The sequence below is a fragment of the Felis catus genome, chromosome B4 (genome assembly GCF_018350175.1).
Source record: "Felis catus isolate Fca126 chromosome B4, F.catus_Fca126_mat1.0, whole genome shotgun sequence".
NCBI classification, from domain to species: domain Eukaryota; kingdom Metazoa; phylum Chordata; class Mammalia; order Carnivora; family Felidae; genus Felis; species Felis catus.
Genome location: NC_058374.1, coordinates 134516575 through 134542563, shown reverse-complemented (window position 1 = coordinate 134542563; position 25989 = coordinate 134516575). Strand labels below are relative to the sequence as shown.

At 51.0% G+C, this 25989-nt stretch overlaps 1 protein-coding gene across 1 annotated transcript in view; it reads right to left on the bottom strand.

The window, feature by feature from the left end:
• Nucleotides 1-25989, bottom strand: part of ZC3H7B (zinc finger CCCH-type containing 7B) — a 60843-nt gene that overhangs the window by 27794 nt on the left and 7060 nt on the right. Inside the window, exons 2-5 of the mRNA XM_023257526.2 lie at nucleotides 7632-7690; nucleotides 3794-3827; nucleotides 3462-3659; nucleotides 2345-2503 (exon numbers count right to left, since the gene is read on the bottom strand). Of these exons, the coding sequence (XP_023113294.2) occupies nucleotides 2345-2503; nucleotides 3462-3659; nucleotides 3794-3827; nucleotides 7632-7684 (444 nt within the window). The 5' untranslated portion in view covers nucleotides 7685-7690. The remainder of the gene's footprint in view (nucleotides 1-2344; nucleotides 2504-3461; nucleotides 3660-3793; nucleotides 3828-7631; nucleotides 7691-25989) is intronic.

The window sequence follows — 25989 nt, the reverse complement described above, 5'->3', positions numbered from 1 at the left end:
GTCCCTCCTCACTTGCACTCCCTCTCTCTCTCTCTCAAAAGAAATAAACTTTAAAAAATTTTTTGAAAAAGAGGTAAAATTGAATTATCTTTCTATTTCTAAAATTCAGCAAGGCGTAGTGTCACTCTACTGTAGACGGTTGAAATGTTGCAGGGAGAGCAAGAGCTCCCCTGGATCACCCCTTCCCCATCCTCACACCAGGCTCCTCCCCGGGGGGAGCATGCCTTGTGGTCTGATGTGCTTCCCTGCAGCTCTTTTCCAGGAATGTGCATAACGCGCCTACAGATCTATAAAGGAAGCTCAGTTTTGTTTTGTGAGGATTTTTTTCTTTTTTTTAACATAAGCGAGATCACATTACACCTATCGCTCTACGACTTACAACTTGCTGCTTTCACCACACGATGTCCCGGAACTCTTTGCAAGGAAGGACATGTGGGTCGTGCCCGGGCCCACGGGAGCGAGAATGCGGGAAGTTTGGAACATAGCCAGCCGGCCCACAGTTAGCACTCAATAACAGCACCCAGCATCCCTTCCTCCCTCCAAGGCTGTGTTACTGTATATGTATTAAGTGCCAGGCAAGGGCCAGGACCAGAGACGCCACTAGCAGAGGGCACATGGGGCCCAGGCCTCAAGGAGGCGCCAGTCTAGTGGGAGAGACTAACCAGTAAAAAAGAAACGGTGACTGTGGTCCAGGCAGCAAAGAGGCAACAGGGATGCTGTAATACCCCGAGCATTTGTCCACCTCCCTACCTGACGAGCTCCTGGAATCCAGGGCCAGAGTCTGGGTCATCTCTGGTCCCCAGTACCCAGCACGGAGCAGGGCTCAGCCAGTATTTGCCAACAAAGACTGGAGCACGGGGGAATCCCCCAACTCAGAGTCAGAGGCCCTAACTGGGCCCCGGAGTCCTCACCTGTACAGTGAGGTAAGCACCACCCTGCCTGCCAAGGAATGGCAGACACGAGACTTGGATGTGGACCTGCTGGGGACACTAGGAAACGCTGTAGGACCAGGGACTATTGTCATAAGAAAGGTTCTCAATTGTGAACTAAGCTGAATCAGAGACGCATGAATAATAAACAAAAGGACAGTAACAGCGAATGTTTTCTGAACCTACTGTGTGATCTTCAGATTCCATCCTCATAGCTCTATGATGCCTCATATATTACCACCCCCGTTTGACGGGGGCGCAAACCGAGGCTCAGAGAGACTAAGCTGTGTGTCCAAAGTCACACAGCTAGTAGGTGGCTAACCCAAGATTAGAATTCAAACCCAGGCCAGCTCTCTGACCCCAACATCCTTGACCACTATGCACATGGCCTCCCACTCTCTGTTCTGACCACCAGATCCTTCCTGCTTCTTCTGGTCCCACTCAAGCCCACCTTCCTCCAGGGAGCCCTCCAAGATCCTGATCACTCCTGGGCAGAATTGAGCCTTTTCTGAGCCCTTTTACACTCATTGTTTCAGGGATAAAATAGGAGGGGTGCTTCATAGACAAGGAGCTGATGTGCAGATGGGGGAAGTGTTTTGTCCAAGGTCATGCTGGGGGTCAGCGGTGGAGTCAGACCTAAACTCCAGGGACGTTTCCACGTCTCCCAGCAGACTGTGGGTCCCTGAAGGGCACAGATCTGGGTAGTTTGTGGGTGCTTAGTAAATACTTAAGTACTTAAGAAGTGGGTGAATAAAGGAGGAGGGGGCATGTGCCCAGCTGTGTGTGGGCCAGGGCAAGCAAGGCTCACTACTGGTCAATTCCCTGCCTCTCTCCCACCTAGTGACAGCTTGGACATCAGGACCTCCACACATGTGACACCCCTTTGAGTCCTTATTGCAACCCTAGAGGTTAAGAGTGCCAACTCTAGGGGCTCCTGGGTGGCTCAGTCAGTTAAGCGTCTGACTTCGGCTCAGGTCATGATCTTGCGGTTCGTGGGTTTCAGCCCACGTTGGGCTCTGTGCTGACAGCTCAGAGCCTGGAACCTGCTTTGGATTCTGTGTCTCCCTCTCTCTCTGCCCCTCCCCTGCTTATGCTCTGTCTCTCTCTCAAAAATAAACATTAAAAAAAATTTAAAAAAAAAAAAAAAAAAAAAAGGAATGCCAACTCTAGAATCAGACTGCCTGGGTTCAAGTGTGAGCTCTGCAGCCCACAGCTGTGATTCCCGGGTAAGTTCCTCCGTCTAACTCAGAGGGCTGATGCAAGGATTAAGTGAGTTAATACACACTGTGTATTTTCAGCAGTGCCTGAAACACAACCAGAGCTCAGTGCAAATATCAGTATCTGCCGGTCCACGGCACAGGGGGGCACACAGGCTCAGCAGAGCCCAGCCCTGCACCAGGACTCAGGGCACTCACGTGGGGCCGCGCGAGGGAGCACCGGCTGCTGCATTCATATGCCTCCTTGTGACGCCCCAGCTCGCTGAGGGCACGTGCCTTGCGGAACAGCGCCCGGATGTTCTCGCCGTCCAGGCCCAGCGCTTTCTCACTGTCCTCCAGTGCCTTCTCATACAGGCCCTGCGGAGAGGAGTGGGAGGCCACACGGTCAGCTCTGGTTACCTCCCTCCCACCCCTTTCCCTGCAGAGACGGGGGAGGCTAGAGGATCGGGGAGGGGGCTCCAGAGCTCCAGGAAACACCTCTGACATTCAGACTCTGGTCAAGGGCAACTGTATGTCCAGCTCAGGGGGCTGCAATGGGCACTGGCAGGCCACTGGAGGTGGGGGGATGGCCTTCAAATTCTGCAGCAATGGGCCTGGCCATTCAGACACACCTACTTCCATATCTGCCTTCAGCTGAGAACTTCATGGCCCAAGAGTAATCAAGGTACCTCTGAGAGGAAGTGAAATCAAGAAGGCAGCTGAGGGTACAGAACACGGTGTGAACAGGTACCTGGTAGACCTGCTTATCCAGAACAGTCCACTCTGGATTGCAGAGGTGTTAGGGGGTCCTCTAAAGAGCTCACGGCAGAGCATCCCTAAGGATCTGGTGAGTGCCTGAGTCAGTGAGCAAGCAGGACAGGGAAGAGGAGGAGGCCAGAGCTTTCGGGAGGATGGGGGGAGATGGGAGGGAGCCCAGGAGGAAGGAGCAGGAGTGGCCAGGGGTTTGCAGAAAGAGGCAGTGCACGATGAGGGTAGCGGTTTTCAGCCCTGACTCCCTACAGACTCCTATCCATGCCCAGGCCAGCCTGATGAGCGTCTAACAGTCTAACATCTAACTTAATTCATCGGGGGTGGGGCTCAGGCATCCGTATCCTTACAAACCACTTTCTGTACCATGTATTAGCACTTTAAGGGCTCTCCAGGTAAGTCTGTGGTGCAGCCGGGGTTGAGAGCCACGGAAGCAGGCGGTGACACTCCCACAGGAGCGGGTGGAGGAGCCGGGCCTGCAGAGGCTCACTGGGGTGCGGGCCCAGCTTGGCTGGGCATCTGCGGGAAACGGCGGGCAGGGTGAAGAGGGGAGGGGGTGCGGGCTCACCATGGTGAAGTAGCAGGCGGCCCTGTTGACATGCAGCTTGCACAGCAGCTCCTGGGGTAGGGCCACCTGGTCGGAGGCAGCGTAGTCGGCCACGTTCAGCCCCTCCATGTACTGTACCAAGGCCTGCTTGTAGTCCTTCTCCCGGAACAGGTCATTGCCCTCAGCAAACAGGTTCTGCACCAGCTTGAGCAGAAAGGCCTGCCAGGGAGTGGGGTGCAGAGGGGGCTCAGGGGTCTGCATGCGGCCCCAGCCCTGGCACCCGGCCTCTACACCCCCCTTCTCCTGGGCACCCCTGCCCTTTGCCTTCCCCCGGCCCCGCCACCGATGCTCACCTCATATTCTTCTTGCTTTAGGGGTAGTGTCGACCTAGCAGGAAAAAGGAGAGAGACACAGAGTCTGGGTGAGCCCAGGGGTCTCAGCCTCATGGAGGCCCCAGGAGCCAGAGCCAAAGGCCACAGATCATGCCAGGAGTGGGCTCCTCTACCTCAGACCTCAGATGTCACCTTGTGGATTGGAGTAAGGGAACAGCAGCTTTTTCTCCCCAGACCAACGCATGCTGGTCTTCCGTTTCTGCTGGAAGGGAAGGAGGAAGGCCTTGTGTTTGCCCCAGGCTTTCCGGGTGCAGATGCTGAGAAGGCCAGCCAGCTGGCCTCTTCCTGAGAAACCAGTTCTCTGAGAATGACCGTGCCCCCGACACGCGAAACTTGTAAATGCAGGCCCCAGGCAGCAGGAAAAGTCCACCTCAGGTCCCCCCAGTTGGACAGCTTCTGCCCTTCTCCCATCCCAGCCCCCCAAACACACATGACCTTGGCCAACGCCAGGTCAGAGCCTGACTCCTCATTCCAGCCCAGCAGATGGGGCTGTGGGCACCCTCTCCTCCCCTGTGGCCCACAAAATGCCAGCTCAGTATAGAAGAAAGCATCAGTCCAGGAGAACAGAGCCACATCTGTCAGGCTAAAGGGCTAAGCTAGAAGAGCAGCTGGGGTTTGTCTCCTGGTCCTTCATGTCACAGAGGTGAAAAGAGACACTCAGAGTGGACAGTGACTCAGCCAAGGTCACACAGCAGGTCGGCATCAGAGCCGGGACTAAAGCACAGGGCTGGGGCTCTTTCCTTTGCCCAGAGCTGCTGCCGGCACCTGGGCAAGAGAGAGCAGCCTGAGCCAGTCAGCCAAAGGGGTGAGAGAAGACACCGAGGTCCCTCCCCTGTGTGTGTGTGAGGGAGGTGGTGTCCCTGATTGTGACAATGGGGCTCCCATCCTGCCCTCCTTGCTTCCCCACCGTCAGGGACCAGGGCCCATCTCTGTTCCCTGTACTGCCCAGCCAGGCCCCATGGCTACCCTCCTTCCTGGCTTCCCACCTCCAGCCTCTCCCCTCCAGCCCCAGCTCCCGGGTCAGTAGGGCACACTCTGACCTGAAGGTCACCTCATCCACACAAGCCAGTGCCACCCCACCCATGCAAGCTGCTTCACAGCTCCTACAGTGCTCCGTGCCCAGAGGTGCCTAATAAATGCTAAGCACACAAAATCTACGTGTGATAAAAGTTAATTTTAAAACCAGCAGGTCCTACTGTGTTACCCTGTAAAGCAATCCCTTAGGAGACTAACATAGGGGTTCCCGGGAGGCTGTCCTATCGCCGAACCTTCTTGGAGCTCCTCTCTGGAAAGGGGAAGGAGGACACAGAGCGACCTACCATTTACCTCCAGCACAATGCCTCTGTGAGGGAAGGGGCCTTGTCTCATTTCGCAGGTATGGACATCACCCAGGGAGGTGGGGGGGCGGGGGGGGGACTCAGAAGGCAGGACTCAAAGGTCCAGCTCCACGGAAATCAGTGACTTAAGTTAAAGACAGAGTTCTTACGAAACACTGTATCTGCAAGACTGGCCTCTGAATAAAATTTGAACACTCCCCCCAAATCAAAGCCCTCCCTAGGGGCGCCTGGGTGGCTCAGTTCGTTAAGCAACAGACTCTTAATCTCGGCTCAGATCATGATATCCCGATTTGTGAGTTTGAGCCCCGCATCGGGCTCTGCACTGACAGTGAGGAGCCTACTTGGGATTCTCTCTGTCTCCCTCTCTCTCTCTCTCTCTCTCTCTCTCTCTCTCTCCCTCCCCCGCTTGTACTTTCTTTCACTCTCACAATAAATAAATAAACTTAAAAAAAAAAAATCCCTCCCCCAAATGGAAGACTGGCCTAGAGAAGAGGGAAAGGTGGGCCACAGCCCTCGCAGTGGCCTGAACAAGACAAAGTGACCGTGTTGCAAGCTGAGGAAGGACAGCATGTGAATGTCAACACAAGCACCATCAGAGCGATGGGGACACCGTGGGTGTGACAAGGGACCCAGTCTGTGGTGAAGAGGCAGGTGGTGTTTTAGAGGTCTGTGTGAGAGAACAAAATTGGGGAGTTTATATGAGGGTATGTAGACATAAATCCTAGTTTTGTGGGGATTCCTATTTAAGAAAAGAAACACAAGGGGCATCAGGGCGGCTCAGTCGGTTGATCATCCAACTTTTTTTTTTTTAACACTATTTATTTTGAGAGAAAGAGCGAGCGTGTGCACACACGCGAGTGAGTGAGTGGGGGAGGGGCAGAGAGAGAGAAGAAGAGGGAGAATCCCAAGCAGGCTCCGCCGTGGAGCCCCACGCGCCCTCAAATTCACGAACTGCGAGGTCATGACCTGAGTGGAAATCTGGATCGGACACTTAACCGACTGAGCCACCCAAGCGCCCCAATCATCCAACTTTTTAAAAAAATATTTTCTTCTTTTTTTAAAATGTTCGTTTATTTTTGAGAGAAAGTACAAGCGGGGGGAAGGGGCAGAGAGAGAGGGAGACAGAGGATTGGAAGTGGGTTCTGCGCTGACAACAGTGATCCCGACACAGGGCTTGAACTCACAAACCGTGAGATCATGACCCAAGCCAAAGTCGGGGGTTCAATCAACTGAGCCAACCAGGTGCCCGTATCCGACTTTTGATATCGGTCCAACTTTTTTTTTTTTTTCTGGTCCAATTTTTGATATCCGTTCAGGTTGTGATCTCTCAGTGCTGGGATCGAGCCCCATGGTGGGCTCTTTGCTGAGCAAGGAGCCTGCTTGGGATTCTCTGTCTCCCTCTCTCTCTGCCCCTCCCCTGCTCTCTCTCTCTCTCTCAAAATAATTAAACATAAAAAAAAAAGAGAGAAAAGAAAAAGAACACAAAATTAGAAACTAAGAATTGCTAAGGGAGCCTTCCAGGGCTTTGGAAAGGACCCACACAAATCAGGGGCCCTGCAGCTTACACTTCATTAGTGTCGTGATAAATACGCCTCTGGAGATCTATTTAAGAGGTAAAAAAAATTTACTGAAAATATTTTGTGTGTAAAGAAAAAAATTAAAAACAAACATGGCATGCGTTTGAGGGACAAATAATGGAAAGAAATGTGGGTTTGGGGTCAGCTAGACCTGGGTTAGAATCCTATCACTGGGGGCGCCTGGATGGCTCAGTCGGTTAAGTGTCTAACTCTTGATTTCAGCTCAGGTCATGATCTCACGGTTCGTGAGTTTGAGTCTCACCTTAGGCTCTGCACTGACAGTGCTAAACCTGCTTGGGATTCTCCCTCTCTCTCTCTGCCTCTCCCCTGCGTGGCTCTCTCTCAAAATAAATAAACATAAAAAAAAAAAAAAGAATCCTATTACTTTATAGCTGTGTGACCATAAACAGGTTTCTTAATGTCTCTGAGCAAATTGGAGAAAAGACCACCTACTTCACTGGGCTGTTGTGAGGATTAAGAAGATGATGGACATGAAGGGCCCAGCACAGAGCCTGAGAGGTGTGCTTAATAAGTGGAAACTGATTTATTGATTGATTATAAGCTGTGCACAGGCAAGCGGGAAAATTAACAGGGAGCGTGCCAGCGTGTAAGGAGGGCGAGGGTACAGTGGTATGCTGAGCGGGACTGAAGGGTGACCAGGGTCAGGGAGTGTGTGTGCATGGGGGTGGTTTCACAGATCGCCCCCCGGCCGCCCAGCCCCTGCCATGCCAGCCCCTTCCAAGCACAACCCACCTCCTCACTCCCCAGCACACAAGGGAGCCTGAGCAGCAAAGGATGAGTGAGAAGAAAAGGGAGAGCTAGAGACAGCCCGGGCATTGCCGTCCCTGGCCCCCCGCCCGCCCACCCAGCCAGCCCCACACTCACTGAATGAACTGCAGCCCCTTCTCGATGTCCGCCTTCCGTCTCTGCCTCTCCATCAGTCTCTGGGGGAGAGAACAGTCCATCAGTTAGTCAGCAGGGGCCGGTGGCTGGTCGCAGTCCCCATCTCACTGTGCACTCCCTCTCATTCCTGCACTCATCCCATTTCACAGGTGACGCTGAGGGGCAGTGACCTATAGAGACCGTCTGAACCAGACCACGCAGCTCCTGCCCTGCACGCCCAGGCCCCACTGGACTCTGGTTCTGTGCTGTTCCTTTGATGGGCAGGGAGCTGCATGGAGGCCTCCTGCCCTTTCTCACACATGGCTTGGGCTGCAGTGCTGCACCAGACACCCTCAAGTCCCAGGAGAACACCTTGTTTGAACAGCAAACTCAGTCCAGGGAGAAGAGACAGGGAAAATGCAAAACGATGCCAGTGACTATAGCTACAATGCAGCACCACTTTGTATAAGGGTTTCTTTGAATCATTCAACAGTGCCACGAGGCAGGTGTCATTTTGTCTCCATTTTATCAAGGAGGAAACAAGTTCAGGGAGCCCCAGTCTTGAGCCCGCTCATAGCTGAGGCAGGATTTGAACCCAGGCCATCCTCTTTTACCACCAGCAGCCCCTCTGCACTTTGAACCAGCCTGGCCTGGAGCAGGCCAGGTGGCATGGTGTGTGCCCTGTCTTGGCAAGGGAGGGAATCGCCCATGTTCTGGATGAGGAAGACAGAGGCTCTGCAAGGCTGAGGACAGGCCTGAAGTTGCACAGCAATTGAATGGCACTGAGCACACGCAGGGGGCCTGCTCCAGAGAGGCAGCGAGTGGAAACTGCTTAAGGAGAAGGGAGGCTCGGCAGTAGAGCTAGAGGTTTGGTCTTTAGGGCAAAGCCCCCAGGGGCTGGGAGCTCCCGGCCAGACCCAGACGGCCCAGCTGGCTTCCGTGGCACTATGTATGGGCTAGAAGATCAGTTGGGATCAGCTGGTCCCACCCAGTGGCAGCCCAGAGTGGGGTGGGCCTCCTCCTGAGTCAGAACCTGAGCCTGGGGCTCCATCACCCCGCGGGAAAGGGGCTGGAAGCTGCCTGGTCTCAAGCCAGCATCTTCCGTCCAGGCCACTCACGGGCCTCTTCCACGCTCTGCCCCACAGTGTGGCCCTCACTCTCCCCCCATCAAGTGGTTACAGAGAGAGGATGGTGGGCAGCCGGGAAGGTGGGCCTGCATCAGCAGAAGGCTGGTACGAAGGCGTGAACAGGGGCACCAAGGTGTATAAAGGCATAAAAACATGGCACAACAACAGACACTCAGATCAACAGAACAGAATAGAGAACCCAGAAATGGACCCACAAATGTATGGCCAGCTAATCTCTGACAAAGCAGGAAAGAATATCCAATGGAATAAAGACAGTCTCTTCAGCAAGTGGTGCTGGGAAAACTGAACAGCGACATGCAGAAGAATGAACCTGGACCACTTTCTTACACCATCCACAAAAAAACTCAAAATGGGTAAGACAGGAAGCCATCAAAATCCTCGAGGAGAAAGCAGGCAAAAACCTGTTTGACCTCAGCCACAGCAACTTCTTACTCAACATGTGTCCAGAGGCAAGGGAAACAAAAGCAGAAATGAACTATTGGGACCTCATCAAAATAAAAAGCTTCTGCACAGGGAAGGAAACAATCATCAAAACTAAAAGGCAACCGACAGAATGGAAGAAGATTTGCAAATGACACGTCAGATAAAGGATTAGTATCCAAAATCTACAAAGAACTTATCAAACTCAACACCCAAAAAACCAAATAATCCAGTGAAGAAATGGGCAAAAGACATGAATAGGCACTTCTCCAAAGAAGACATCCAGATGGCCGACTGGCACATGAAAAAATGCTCCACATCACTCATCATCAGGGAAATACAAATCAAAACCACAGTGAGATACCACCTCACACCTGTCAGAATGGCTAACATTCACAACTCAGGCAACAACAGATGTTGGCGAGGATACGGAGAAAGAGGATCCCTTTTGCATTGTTTGTGGGAATGCAAGCTGGTGCAGCCACTCTGGAAAACAGTATGGAGGTTCCTCAAAAATCTAAAAATAGACCTACCCTACAACCCAGCAATTGCACTACTAGGTATTTATCCAAGGGACACGGGGTGCTGTTTCAAAGGGACACATGCTTATAGCAGCGCGATCGACAATAGCTAAAATATGGAAAGAGCCCAATGTCCCTCGGTGGATGAATGGATAAAGAAGATGTGGTATATCTATACAATGGAGTATTACTCAGCAATCAAAAGGAATGAAATTTTGCCATTTGCAACTATGTGGGTGGAACTGGAGGGTATTATGCTGGGTGAAATTAGTCAGAGGAAGACAAATATCATATGACTTCACTCATGAGGACTTTAAGATACAAAACAGATGAACATAAGGGAAGGGAAGCAAAAATAATATAAAAACAGGGAGGGAGACAAAATGTAAGAGACTTAAATATAGAGAACAAACACGGGGTTAAGGGAGGGATTGTGGGAAGAGAGATGGGCTAAATGGGTGAGGGGCATTAAAGAATCCACTTCTGAAATCATTGTTTCAGGAGTGAAATCTACTCCTGAAACCATATGCTAACTAACTTGGATGTAAATTTAAAAATAAATAAATAATTTTTTTAAAAAGATAAAAAAAAAAAAAAACAGGTATAAAAACACCCAGCTACTTTGGGGAGGGAGCAAGTGTGTTAATACCTTCTAAAACTTCCTTACCTTGTTCTTTATTTCCATCCGGTCAACCACATCCTCACAATCCTGTCCAGTAAGAGGGGCAGGTGTCACTAACCCATTTTACAGATGAGGACAGGGAGGACAGACAAAGAATGAAATTTCTTTGCCAAGGCCACTCAACCAATGAGCAGGCAAACGGCTCTGTTAGACCAAACGCCACATCCTTGGCCACGCCCACAGCTGTGAGACACCGTGTGGCCAGGGCAGGCCATCTCACTTCTCTGTGCCTCACTTTCCTCCTCTGTGTGACTTGTCAGCTGATAAGCCCTGCCTGGCAGGGTGGCTGTGAGGCTCTAAGAGTGTGAGATCGGGAATCTCGGTTCCCTGGATCTCGCTCCTCCCATGTGTCCTTCCCAGGGAGGGGTGAAGCCACACGGAGTCTTCAGACTCCGCATCAGATCCTCACACTGGGCAGGGCCAGGGCCCATGTGCCCACTAGACATCTGCTTGCCCTGCCAGGGCCATGAATCAGGGCTCTGGACTCAGACAGATGGGAGTGTGAATGCCAGCATTTACACCTGCCGTGTGACTTTGGGCCACGGTCTCCTAATGGGGAGAATGGGGCTGAAGGCAGCTCCTGCACCACTGGCTGTCAGGAGGGCTCAGGAGACAGCACGTGCAGAGCACTTGGAGCAGGACAAGTCCAACAACCACAGGGCACCTGGGTGGATCAGTCAGTTAAGCAACCAACTCTTGATTTCGGTTCAGGTCATGATCTCAGGGTTCGCGGGATCGAGCCCCTCATCCGGCTCTGCGCTGACAGTGTGGAGCCTGCCTGGGAGTCTCTCTCTCCCTCTCTCTCTGCCCCTCCCCTGCTCGTGCTCTCTCTCTCTCTCTCAAAAGTAAACATAAAAAAAAATAATGGATGAATGAATGAATAAATAAATAAATAAAGCCCAACAACCTTGGGGATATGTGTTATCCAACCCTGTTCCTCCCTCCTGCAAAAAAACTTCAAGTGTTTCCTGGGATGACCCTGTTCTCCTGCAGGAGGCAGGCAGTGATGGGTCTGGACCGCCTTGCCTTGCCAAGCACACCTCTTGGTCGGTCTCTCTGTCCTCAGCTTCCCTGTCTAGGAAACCAGTGCTCATCGCGCCCACACTCAAGCTCCCCTCCAGGCCTCCAGCCAGAACGGTCTGCGGTGGTCGTCCTGTCCCCCAACTTTTGCCATTGCACTTCTTTCCACCTGGGCAGCCATCCTGTGAAGGAAATCCCGTTCCTCCTTCAAAGCCTCGCTCCTCCATGGAGTCTCTCTCCTTCCCTTTTTTTTTAAATTTATTTTTTTCATGAGAGAGAGAGAGAGAGAGAGAAGGAAGGAGGAAGGGGCAGAAAGAGAGGGAGACACAGACTCTGAAGCAGGCTCCAGGCGCTGAGCTGTCAGCACAGAGCCCAACGCGGGGTGTGAACCCACTAACTGAGAGATCATGACCTGAACCGAAGTCAGATGCTTAACCGACTGAGTCACCCAGGCGCCCCTCTCTCCCTTCCTTTGATGGGACCATCATATACCCATTTGCCCTGTTTCCTGGGAGCCTGGGGAACCACAGATGGGTGAGACCAGTCCTGGCCCTGGAAGAGAGGTTCACCTGGTGGGAGAAGCAAGGGTGCACCCGCCACCACACAGTGTGGCCCAGCGTGGGCAGCAGGACTGTGGCAGGGGAGCAGACCCCCATGGGCCTAGACAACCAGCACTTCAGGGCTTGGTCACGGCCATGACCACCAAGCCCTGTCACTTTGCCCTAGGTCAGAATCCAGCCCCCATCCCTCCCTACCACCTGGGCTGTTTCCTGCCCCCAGCCAAGGGGACCAGCTGCCTCATTGCCCACCCCCCACCTCCTTGAGGCCATCACGGCGGGGGGGGGGGGGGGGCGGTGCTTTCAGGCCCACAGATCCGACCCTGCCCTCCCCTACCTAGAGTGTCTGATGACTCTCTTTAACTCCGAGTCTCTTTCACTGACTCTCTCCCACTGGTCACATTTCCCCAAACCCCCACACCAGCTCACACCAGGTGGGAGCGGCTGCCCCCCCCTCCCCCAGCCCTGTTCAGCCTGTAGTTCTCTCAGAAAACTGCAGCAGTCAGAGGGGAGTGTTGTCCAGTCTCCTCCCAGCCCTTGAGTCTGAGCAGACCTACCAGAAACAAGCACTGCCCAGATCCATCCCAAGTGAGAATTCCTAAGTCTGCATCCAACGCCAAGGAAAAAAAATACTCACTGCCCCAGGTGGTTATGAAGGAGGTTCCTCACACAGCCTCGGGTGAGTCCTCCTCTCTGACCACCAAAAACCCAGAGCAGCAGCACTGCTGTGTGCCCGCACCACGGAGAAGGGTTCAAATCCCAGAGCAGGCTACTCTACCTCCCTGATTAGCAGCTTCCCGCTTTGTACAATGATTTACAAACAGCACCTCCTGGTGGGCTGAATACAGAGGAGGGTCCTCATTTCAGAGCCTGGCACATAGCAGATACTTTACAAGTGGTAGCTTGTAGATCAGGATTTCTATGGGGGGCATTCAACATTTGCTACAGGCCCATTTTATAAGGTGAGGCCAGCGTGGCCACCTGCACCCAGGTCTTATAACCTAATTAGAGACATGGCAAGAACATCCCACCAACCCCACCCCAAACCAGACTTCTGTGGTAAACGCAGGCTGGGATGAGGCACAAAAAAGTTGAAACATTTGGGAAACAAAGGGGGCAACATTTGAATTGGGCTTTGAAGGGTGAATAGGAGTTGGCTCATTGGTGTCAGGGAAAGGAAGGCCTTCTGTCAGGCTGCATCCAATAGTTCATGAAATCCCTGACATCTCTCACATTTTATCTGATCTTGACTGATGACCCTCGGGGCTGAGCCGATCTGGGACCCACATTTGAGAGATGGAGAAAGTGAGGCTCAGAGAGGTCACAAGGCCAGCAAGTGGGGGCCAGGCCTGGAAATGCTGACTTTAGGTCAGGAAAGAGGCTGCTGCTCTCCCTCCTCGAGGGTACAGTAGAGGTAGAACCACTTAGGAACCTTCCTAGGCACCTCAGCCTGTGTTTGGTGTTGAATACTCATGGCCCAGGAAAGGCAGAGGTCTCTGGGGCAATTTGGGGGAAGACTTCTGTGTGAAAATATTATGCTTCTTCCAATGTCCTGTTCTAGGATCTATTATTGACCACTCTAGGGTCATTCAATTGAGTGTATAGACCCTAGGCCAGGGCTGGCAAACCGATTTTATTTCATAAGCAATGTTGCCAGGCTGGTAGAGGCTGGCAGGGCTGTCCCAAGGGGCTGGGCCCTTGCAGTGCTTAAAAAAAGTGCCACCATACGCAAGATCAGCCAGAAACCAGGGATGCTTGGGGGAGATGCATATGGCTTGGGCCTTCAGACATCCCCTCTCCAGTGAGAGTATAACCACTGCTAAAATTCAGAGTAATACAAACTAACACCAAGCTGGAGGCCCAGGTCTTACTGGGGCCCAGGATGAGGAGGGAATCCCCCCTCCTTCGGGAAGATTTTCTGACTCCCCGACACATTGGTGAGTTAGTATCCTCTGAGAGAGCCCCGGAGAGTGAGGGTATAGTTCAGTCTAACCAACATTTATGCCCTCCCTGCTTGGTGCCAGGCGTGGGGGCAGGGGAGATACAAAATGAATTGGTGGCTGAGGCCCAGTCCCGCCCACCAGGACCTCCTGGTCCAGTGCGGGGGGCGGGGGGAAAGACAGGAGGGCCGTCAGCTGTGATGCAGGCTGGCTGTGGGTGCAAAGGGCCTGGGACCTGAGAGGAAGGAGCGGTGGGTCCGCTGGGGGAACCGGGGAAGGCTCTGCAGGAGGTGGTTCCTGAGCTGGATGTGAAGGAGAATGACAAGTTTCTTGAGAAGACTGGGAGAGAACGGACATTCCTCACAGGACACCTGCCCAGAAACACTCACACTGAGACTGGCTTGAGCCTCCCCCCACCCCCAACAAGTCCCTGTGGCACCGCTCAATCTGCACAGCCACGGGAATGGGGAAGCCCAGGCCCCAACCCGCCTCGAGGCTGCCAACAGGGGTCAGCCAGCAGGCCTGGCCCACAACTAGGAGAAAGCCGGAAGGTCAGGTGGCAGGAAGGGAAGGAAACCCACGCCTCCCGGGTGCCTACCATGTACCAGGTACTGGGTTCACCTCTCCCTGATTGAAGGACCTTCCGCTGGTCGCTCTCGTGGGCCCTGCTAACGAGGAGGGGGACAGCCACCCCAAGAGCTGCGTGGTCTGGTACTACGTCTGGCTTTGCCCAGTCGTGCGCCTCTCAGAAAGTAAGCCAGAGAGCACCTGCTAAGTGCCAGACACCCAGACGGAAGGGGCAAGTCAAGTAGGAAGCACACCACCTGGAAAGGAAAACCACAGCGGCTGCCAGGCAGTGGCCCTGTGCGAGCAGGGGGAAGTGGGCAGAGCAACAATCAGGACCTCAGTCTGTCATTAAATGTGAGTGGCTCCTCCACCGTGCCAAGCGCTGCTCTGGAGGCAGGGGACTCAGCCATGACAGAAACGAAACCCCTGCCCCTCGCAGTTTAGTGGGGAAACCAGGCTGCAGGGACACAGCCACAACATGAAGAAAAAGGAGCTTCACTGGAGGCAGCCAGCCAGCCACCTGTGCGATGAGCCCTTAAGGGATTCCTAAAATGTTCTAGGCCCTGGGGATTTAGCAATTAACAAAAGTGACAAAGTCCTCTTTTAGAGTATATGTGCAGGTGGAGGAGAGATAGAAATAAATGTATAACGTCACACAGGAAGGATACACATAGGAAAGGAAAAAAATAAGGTGATAGAGTGACAGGGTGCTATAATCATATAGCAGACTCAGGGAAGGCCTCTTTGACATTTGAACAAAGATCAAAATGACGGAAGGGAGCAAGCCACGTGGGGAAACGTGTTCAAGCAGAAAGAATGGTGAGTGCAAAGGTCCTGAGGTAGAGACTGATCAGTGTATTTGAGGAAGAGCAAGGAGGCCAGTGTGGATGGAGCAGAGTGGGCAGTGGGAAGAGTGGTGTATGGGAAGGTCTGTGACATTACCAGGGAAGACCATATGTGAGGTCTCCATCAGCAGAGCCAGGGCCGTGGCTTCACCCTAAAGTAAGATGAGAAGTCACAGGTTTTGAACAAAAAAGCAGCTCTGTGTCTGGCTTTACCGTACCTGAAAATGAGACATCGTTAAATAAATGTGATTTTTTTTTTTTTTAAGTTTCACTACAACCCCATCAGGGAGGGAAAAAGTGTTCCAAGAAGCCAGGAAAGTTGCTCAAGGCCACACAGTGACCCTACAGCCTGGGTTCAAAGGGCCTGGAGAGATGGGCATTGGACAGCCTTGTTAAAGTGCCAAGTAAGCAAAAGCCGCCCAAGCCCCAGCAAACACCTAAGGCCCCACACCCCTCCCTCCTTCCCAATGTCTTTCCTCTGGGAGAACCTTTGTATGTGTGGTTGTTATGAACTGAATGTTTGTGTCCCCGCCAAATACATACGTTGAAACCCTATCCCCAGTAGGACTGTATTGGAGATGGGGCCTCTAAGAAATAATTCAAGTTAAGTGAGGTCATTAGGGTAGAGCTCTGAGCCAGTACTTTATTCCCACAGCCTGAGTAGGCGAGTACAAATTTTGGTACCAAGAGGTGGGGGTGCTGCTGTAACAAATACCTAAACATATGGAGGAGGTTCAGGGAGCTTTGAGGTGCAGCTAGAACAACCCCCGATGGCCATGAAGGGATGGCCGGTAGAAATAAGGATGTTAAAGGCAATTCTGGTGAGGCCTTGGATGGAAATGAAGAATAAGTTCTTGGAAACTCAGGAAAAGGTGATCCTTGTCCCAAAGTGGCAAAGAACTTGGCTAAATTGTGTTCCAGTGGAGAGCCTGGCTGGCTCAGCAGGATGAGCACACGATCCTTGATCTCAGGGTTGTGAGTTTGAGCCCCATGTTGGGTGCAGAGATTATAAATAAATAAACTTAGATAGATAGATAGATAGATAGATAGATAGATAGATAAATTGTGTTCCAGTTTCTTCTGAGAGGTAGAATCTGCAAGCAATGAAAATGGATATTTAGCAGAAGAGATTTCTTTTTTTTTTTTCAACGTTTTTTTTTAATTTATTTTTGGGACAGAGAGAGACAGAGCATGAACGGGGGAGGGGCAGAGAGAGAGGGAGACACAGAATCCGAAACAGGCTCCAGGCTCCGAGCCATCAGCCCAGAGCCTGATGCGGGGCTCGAACTCACAGACCGCGAGATCATGACCTGGCTGAAGTCGGACGCTTAACCGACTGCGCCACCCAGGCGCCCCAGCAGAAGAGATTTCTATGCAAAGTATGGAAGGTGTGGCGTGGGTCCTCCCTACTGCTTATAGTAAAATTTGAGAGATGAGAGATGAATTGAAGAACTGTTAAACAAAAGAAACCAGAATTCAAAGAGCTGGAAAATTCTCAGCCTATTCATATTGCAAAAAAAAGAAAAAAAAAAAAAAAGGAACACGTGTTCTGAAGAGAACAGTAAGGATGTGGCTGAACAGCCATTTGATGAGGTGAGTATGGGTGTGAACCACAGACTTAATCAGCTAGCGGCAGAAGTCAGAAATAGAGATGGGGTTATATCAACAGAAACTCTGCCCGTTAGAACCAAAGGGGTCAGAGAAAAGTGGACAGCAGAATGCAGGAAGGCTGCTGGACTTCTTGAATTCTACGGGACCGGACCATAGAGCTATCTGGATGCAAACACGCTCTATCCTTCAAAAAAAAAAGGAAGTCTGACCCTGATCCACAGATCATCAGAGCTGCCTGGGTGGGGCCACCAATTCGTTTTTTAGAGCTGCAGGGGGTGACCCACTGCAAGAGCCGTTGGGGGGCCGGTGCTGTGCCCCAGCGAGCCAGCAAGAAGGAACAGCAAGCCAAAGAGGATTCTCAAGCCTTCAAAGCAAATGGAATTTGCCCCCACCAGGTTTTAGACTTGCTTGGAGCACCTCACCTCTTTCTTCTTTGCGACTGATTCCGTTTGGAACGGGAATGTCTATCCTACGCCGGTCCCACCATTGTGTTTTGGGAGCACATAACCTGTCTGGTTTCACAGGATCACAGCCAGAGAGGAATTTACTCTGGATGAATCTACCTCCAGTCTCACTCAGACCTGATTTAGATATTTAGATGAGACTCGGGACTTAGAGTGGGTGCTGGAATGAGTTAAGACTTTGGGGGCTGTTGGGACAGAATGAATGCATTTTGCACATAAGAACATGAATTGGGAGGAGGGTAAGGGGCAGAATTTATATACTGAATGCTTGTATCCCCCCACAATTACATGTTGAAGCCCTAATCCCCAATATGACTGTTTGGAAATAGGGCCTCCACAAAGGTCATAAGGTGGGGGCCCTGGTCTGACAGGGTTAGTGTTTTTATTAGAGGAGACACCAGAGAGCACTCCCTCTCTTTCCCTGTCCACACCCAGAGGAAAGGCCAGATAAGGCCACAATGAGAAGGCAGACATATGCAAGCCAGGAAGAGGGTTCTCATCAGAAACTGAATCCACCAGCACCTTGACCTGGGCCTTCTAGTTTCCTGAACTGTGAGAAAATAGATTTCTGTGGTTTAGGCCACTCAGTCTATGGTATTTTGTTATAGCATCCCCAGCAGACTGAGACAGTGGTTCAAAGATCATTTGTTCTCAGCTGAAGAGGGAGGTGAGTTCCTTGATGATGAGGCATGGTTGGTGGGGGTAAGGGTGAGACATGCTCAGGGCACTTGCTAGAAGAGCAAGGAGCACGTGGGCCAAATGGATCTTGTCTTTTTTTTTTTTGAGAGAGAGAGAGAGAGAGACTGTGTGTGTCTAGGGGAGAGGGGCAGAAGGAGAGAGAGAGAGGGAGGGAGAGAGAATCTCAAGTAGGCTCCATTCTCGGTGCAGATTCCAACGTGGGCTCGTGACCTGAGCCAAAATCAAGACTCAGACACTCAACCAACTGAACCTCCCAGCCTCCCCAAATCTTGTCTTTTTTTTTTTAAACGAGTTTATTTTATTTTTTTTGTAATATTTATTTTGAGAAAAGGAGATAGAGCGAGCAGGGGAGGGGCAGAGAGAGAATCCCAGGCAGTCCCCATGCTGTCAGCACAGAGCCCGACATGGGGCTCAAACCCACAAACTGTGAGATCATGCCCTGAGCTGAAACCAAGAGTAGGATGCTTAACTGACTGAGCTGCCCAGCTCCCCAAATCTTGTCTTTTTTTTTTTTTAATGTTTATTTGTTTTTGAGAGACAGAGAAAGAGAGCAAGTGGGGGAGTGGCGGAGAGAGAGGGAGACAGAATCTGAAGCAGGCTCCAAGCTCTGAGCTCCCAGCTGTCAGCACAGAGCCCCATGCAAGGCTCAAACTCACAAACTATGAGATCATGACCTGAACCGAATTCGGATGCTCAACTGACTAAGCCACCCAGGCACCCCAAATCTTGTATCTTTTTAAAGAAAAAAAGTGCAAGGGATAAAAAATGTCAAAGGAGAAAACAGGCCCAAGTCTCCCCAGGACCGAACTGCCAAGTGGGGGAAGTCCCCTCCCCCCTACTCTAAGTCCATGTTCTTATAATTTGGGAATTTCAAGCGGGACCTACCTCAAACGGCTCTTCGCAGAAATAGCCATGAATTAAGGAACCAACAGGAAACAATTCCAACATGTCAGCACAGTCTGTGACCACATACCCAGGTTCACACCTGGGTTCAAATTCGAGACCTGTTCCGTATTAACTGTATACAAGCTGCTTGAGTTCTTTGTGTTTCACGCCCCCCCCCCCCCCCCCGCATCTCTAGAACAGGGATACTAATACCTTCTTCTTCTTCTTCTTTTTTTTTTTTTTTTTACTAATACCTTCTTTATAGGGTTGTTGCGAAGGTTCAATGAGATGCCAGGGGCAGGATAAGCATTTAATGTCAACCATTACTATTTTATAATCATTATGATTACTTAAAAAGAGGGGCAGAGAACACAAACAGGAAACCCACAGGAAACATGAATCATGAAGAAGAGACACTCAAACTCACTGATAAAAGAACCACACAATAAGCAGCAACTTTTCACCTCTGAGACCACGGTAAGAAGAGAGCCTAGTTGATGCAGGTGCAGGAATGGGCACTTTCCAACACTGCCAAGTACACTGAGAGGGCGAAATGGCAGCATCGCTGCGAAGTGGCGTAGCAACAGCTACCAAAACCAGGAAGCCAGCTGGTTTGCCCCTCTTCCTCCCTGCACAGCCCCAAGGCTGTTCCTTTCCCAGTCACTCAGGTGAACCTGCACTGGATTAAGCCAATCACAACAGTCCCTTTGGTTGCCAGTGATTGGCTTAGGTAAGGGCATGTGACATCGTCCTGGCCAATGAGAGGAGGGGAAGTCAGCCAAGGAACGGTTTTCTTCACACTTAGTACAGGGCAGAATCAATGATCTGTTACTTGCTGCTGTAGGACGGGGAGTATCGAGAAGATGCACACGCTGGGGATGGCAGAGCGCAAAGACGGAGCAAAGCTGATGAATGACGTGTCTGGCTCAATAAGTTAGCTGATCCTGGAACTGCTCCGCCTCATTAATCACGTGAGATTATAATGAACTCCGGTTTTGAGGTAGGAATTGTTACTTGCAGCCAAACTCCTTCTAAATGATAAAGCGCCCTTTCGACCCAGAAACTTCACTTCCACGAACTTAATCTACCCAAATCCTTGTACAAGCACTCAATTATATTTGCACAGGATGTCTTTTTTTAAAGAGTGAAAAGCTAGAAGGAACTTCAATGTCCACCAATAGAGAATTAGCTTAATCCGTTAAATTACACAATACCCCTTACAGTGCAGCTATTGAATCTACGTGCATCGTCATGGAGATGCCGCCATACAACATTGAGAAAGAAAAAAAGCAGTAGATTCCAGAACACTGTGTGTCATATGATCACATCTGTGTGCAATGTGTGTTTACATCAAGAAGTTTGCAAGATATTCTCCAATTTAACTGGTTCTCTCTGGGGACTGGGACCTGCCAAGGGGCAACAGGACACAGAACACTCTGCTTTGTACACCTTAGAATGATTTAGATTCTTTTTTTTCCCACAGAGTAAGTATTCACCTTGAATCTAAAACGCAAAATGAGATGACTGACTTGAGATCAACCCAGTAGGGCAGAGCCCAAGTGGGAACCAGCAGCCTGGTTTTCAACCCAGTGTTGCAGGTCTGCCCGAATGTCCATGGGCTGTTCTTCCCAAGAAAAAAGACCAAACCATCGACCTGAGAACCATGAAGGGGTTTTTTGTTTGTTTGCTTTTTGTGTTTCTCACCCCCCCCCCCCAACTTTGGAGAAGAGTTTGAAGATGAAAGACTCAGAAATTCAGATCTTCATCAGACCAGGCAGGGACTGTACCAGCCTCTTGAAATCTCGGTGCCTGGCCCTGTGCTTGGTGCAGAGCAAGTGCTCCATAAACGGTGGTAAAAGAAACGGATGAATGAATATTAACTCATCCAACCCAGGCATTATATAGATAAGAATGAATGAGTGTTGGAGCGCCTGGGTGGCCCAGTCGGTTAAGCATCTGACTTCGGCTCAGGTCATGGTCTCTTGGTTCATGGGTTCCAGCTCTTTGTCAGGCTCTGTGCTGACAGCTCAGAGCCTGGAGCCTGCTTCAGATTCTGTGTCTTTCTCTCTCTCTCTCTCTCTCTCTCTCTCTCTCTGCCCCTCTCCCCGCTTGCACTCTGTCTCTCCCTCAAAAATAAATGGATATTTTAAAAATTTTTTAAAAAAGAACCGATGAGTGTTAAATAAATGACAAAAACAGAAATACTTGAAATAATCAAGTAATAATAACATTTTCTGAGTGGTTACCTCATGCCAGAGGCTGTCGTGATCTCCCTCTCTTTTTCTAGGCACGTCATGATCTCTTTATACATAATATCTTCTAGCACCCCCTGTGAGATAGACTATTAGTCTCACTTTGCAGAGGGGAAAAGAGAGGCACAAAGAAGTGAAGTGACTTGCCCAAGGTCACACAGCTGGTACACGATAGAGCTGGGATTCAAATTCTGGCAGCCTGGCCCCAGGGCCCGCACATATCACCATCTCTGTTGCCCATGAGGCAACAGGACCCAGTCCCAGGAGCCCGCAGCCTGTCAGCATGCTTGTGTCTCTCCCACCTCCAAGTAACTCCCTCCCCTTCTGGATCATGCACAACCTCTCCTCCTTTCCTTGGTCACATTTCTTTTTCTTTTCTTTCTTTTTTTTTTTTAATTTTTTAAAATGTTTTTATTATTTATTTTTGAGAGAGAGAGAGAGAGAGAACATGAGCAGGGGAGGGGCAGAGAGAGAGGGAGACCCAGAATCCAAAGCAGGCTCCAGGCTCTAAGCTGTCAGCACAGAGCCCGAAGTGGGGCTTGAACTCATGAACCGCGGGGTCATGACCTGAGCCAAAGTCGGCCGCTTAACCAACTGAACCACCCAGACGCCCCTCCTTGGCAACATTTCTTGTTCACACTGTCTCTAGAGCCTTACCTCCCCCTGCACCCCCCACATCTCAGCAGCCCCAGTCCCACTCCACCGAAGGTGCTTGCCAAGGGTCCTCCCCATTCCAGGAACCTTCTAGTTGCTGAGTCCCATAGAGGGACAGTTCTTCACTTGCCTTTTTCAGTATATTCTCGGCTGCGTCTGCCACGTCCTCCTCACACCTCTCTGACCATTCCTGCTCTGTCAGGGGCTCCTCTTCCTCTGCCCAGGTCTCAAGACCAACGCACCTGAGCTTCCATTTAAGGGACAGCGCTTCTGTCCTCCTCCCTCTACATACTCTCCCCAGAGGAGCTCTTGCATGTCATGATCTCGTGAGTCATGTCGATGACTCACAAATCTATTCCTCCTGCCAGGCTCACCCCCTCCCCAATATTTCAGATTCATGTCTCTTAACCCCTGGGCAGTGCCACCTAGATGTCCAACACCCAGGCCGCTTATGACCTCCATGCCTTTCTTAATCCTAGGCGCTCTACCTGGAATGCCCTCTCCCTACACACACACCTAGCCAACTCCTGTTCATCCGTTAAGACCCAGCTCGGGTGCCCATGTGTCCACAAAGTCCTCCCTGGTGCCCATCCCAGTTGGGTGCTCCTCCAACTTGCCACAATCCAAACTTCGCAGCATCTCCCCTGCTCCCGCTCCTCCTCCATTTTCCCCAAACTCCATTCATAGCTCCAACGGCCATCCTGTTCTCAGTCCCCAGTTCCTTCCACCGTTACCTCTGAAACATCCTCCACCCTGCAGCTCCTCCTGCCATCTCCATGACCACGGGTCTCAGGCCCTCAGCATCTCCTGCTAACAGCCTCCAACGAGCCCCCTCCAATCTACCATTTGGTGGTTGAGGAGATTTGCCTAACACACATGTCAACGTCACTCCCCTGCTCAAAACCCTTAACAGGTGCACATAGGCGCACACACAGATGAATGCAGTTTTGTTTTGTTTTTTTTAAAGATGAAAGGTGGGGCACCCGGGTGGCTTTGTGGTTAAGCATCCGACTTCAGCTCAGGTCATGATCTCACACTTTGTGAGTTCCAGCCCTGCATCAGGCTCTCCGCTGTCAGTGCGGATCCTCTGTCCCCTCTCTCTCTCTGCCCCTCCCCTGCTGGTTCTCTCTCTCACTCTCAAAATAAATAAATGTAAAAAAAAAAACACTTTTTTTAAAGATGGAAGGTGAATAAGCTCGGTAGTCTCACAGTGAAACAATGTCGATTTTCTGATTCTGATAATGTACAACCACCGTATACCATCAGCAGGGGAGGGTGGGTGAAGGGAATTCTTTGTACTGTTTTTGCTACTTCCTGTGAATAAAAACTCGAAAAACAAACAAAACCTTCACGACACCCACTACCAGGAGGATGAAGGCCAAGCAGCTCCCCCCAGGCACACCACACCATAGGAAGTACCTCGCCTCCCCTCCGGCCCCATGACTGGCCTGGAATGTCACACTCCGACAATGTCAAACCCAAGCTGCCCGCTCTGTGTGGAACAGCCTTCACACCCACTGCTTCCTTCCCACCCTGGCTAGTGCCCGGCGCCTCTTTAAAGCTCAGCTGAGGTGGCTCCTCTACCGGGAAGACCCTTTCCCCAACCCCCAGCTAACACAGCACCCCAGCTCGGCACAACCATCGCACTTACCCTAGCTAAAGGACAGCGTGTGCTTATGTCCCCCTCTCCCTAAACCCCGAGCTTCCTGAAGGCAGACGCTGCATCTGATTCATCTCTGGGCAGCACAGAGAAGCCGCGCTCTCCAACCTATTCTCCAACTATGTGAGCGGAATCTCACAGACCCTCGAATAACAGCAAAGGTGCTGATTTCAGTCCTTTATTAAGCGCTCTCGCCTACCAGATATTGTTCAAAGAGCTTTAAATAGAACACATAATTCTCACAACACGCCATAAGAAAATACTATCATCACCCCCATTTTACAGATGAGGAAACCGAGGCACAAGGAGGTGAACTAACCTGCAAGAGTTACCCAGCCTATAAGGGACAGAGCGGCGACTTGAACCCCGGCAGTTGGGCTCTGGAGCCCACACACTCTGACCTCCCGACTCCAAGGTGCTCCTCTCCCATCCCCGTGGGCTGCCTCCAGCCTCATCTCATACTCTGCCAGCCTGGCCCTCACCTACTCCAGGTTTCATGAAAGGCGAGCGGTCGGTGCCCGATTGGCCGCGTATCACAGATTCGCCTCGTATACTGCATGAACACTACCTGAGGTTACGTCATCTCCAAAGATGCCTGGCACTTCTCCTGACTCACCAGGCCCTCGACAGCTTACTCAGAGACCAGCAAAGGTTCAATTTCGCCATCCTCGACCTCACCAGTCAGAATTCTTCCGGGTCTGCACGAATCCCTTCCCCACGGTCCCCGTGCACCCTGTCTGTCCACCTGAGGCCCCTCTGCTCCAAAGAGGCCGAGCAGGGGTCCTGGCTCATTTCTGGAGGTTACGTGCTGGGTGTCATCCACCTTTTATGCCAAGGGTTTTAGGCCTGCGTCCCCCAGAGAGAACTCAGGAGTCCATGAACTTGGATGGGAAAACACTTAGAAGTTTTTTTCACTACCCCCTACCTGGTGTTTAGCATCCCCTTCAATTACAAAGGCAGGCAACACGCTGCAATAGTGTCGTGCTAGGAATCACAGCTCTTTCACATTTCAGCTACTGCAGGCACAACAAAATATTGTTCACACTCATCACAACTTCAGAATTATGGCGCTTATGTTAGACTCGCTGCCAGACCTGGTTCTCAGTGCACTGATAAAAAGCCCAGCTATGGTTCGAGAGAATTGGGTTTCCTTTGCAATCCTGCATATTTTACTTTATGCGCTTAAAAACGGTATTCTGAGAAGGTGTTCACGGGCTTCCCCAGGCTGCCCAATGGGTCTGCAGGACAGAGATGATTTAGAAGCCCTGTCCTAAGGAATCATGTTTATCCCTACAATAATCTCAAAGGTAGGTGCCACCATGTCCACTCTCCACAGGAAAGCTAGGCTTGAAAAAAATAAAATAGAGTCTCGGGGCACCTGGGTGGCTCAGTAAGTTAAGCATCCAACTCTTGATCTCAGCCCAGGTCTTGATCTCAGGGTTGTGAGTTCAAGCTCCGGGTTGGGCTCCACACTGGACATGAAGTCTACTTAAGGGACGGGGGGTGGGGGTGGGGGTGGGGGTGGGGGGGTGGAGAAAAAAAGGAAAGAAAAGAAAAGAAAAAAATAATCTTTTAAAAAGAAGTGAGGGTTGGAGAGTCCACGACTTGCCCAAGGCCACCCAGCAGCTGAGGAAGAAAGCCAGAAGCAGCGTAGGTACCACCTCAGGCTCCACCAGAAACCACCTGTCAAGGAATGACGGAGAGAAAAGGACCACCCACAGGCCTCAGCAACTTGCAATTTGTTTTCTTTTAACTACCTTGAACAGAAACCAAAGTTCAGGAAACCTCCCTCAGGCCTCCCCCACGGCGCCACCATAAGTCAAACCAAGAGTCAGCAGTTACAAAGGGCTTTTACGCTCTTGCCTTACCCCCCCAGCTACTTGGGGGCCAAACTGCACAGGAAGGGTTCAATCCTACATCTGTGTCTCCAGGGGTCCAGGCTCCAGCTTCTTCACAACTTCCCAGCTATCAAGGGAGATGAGATGTTTAAACTAACTTTTCTTTCAAAGAAAGGTAACAGAAGCTCGGGGCACCTGGGTGGCGAGTTCGAGCCCTGCATCAGACCCTGCACTGACAGCTTGGAGCCTGGAGCTTGCTTCGGATTCTGTGTCTCCCCCTCTCTCTGCCCCTCCCCACTGTGCTCTGTCTCTCTCTCTCTCTCTCAAAAATAAATAAATAAATAAATAAATAAATAAATAAATAAAAATAAATAAACCTTAAAAAATTTTAAAAAACAAGAGAGATGCATTTCTATATTTCTCACACTGCTGGCACCAGCATGGTCAGGGTCTGGGGAGAGTGGAAGGAAGGAAGAAAATAAAGAAAAGGAAAGGAAAGGAAAGGAAAGGAAAGGAAAGGAAAGGAAAGGAACAGAAGCTTATTGCAAAAGGCTTGGGAATTATGTGCAAATATAATACACGGGGGGTGGGGCGGGGA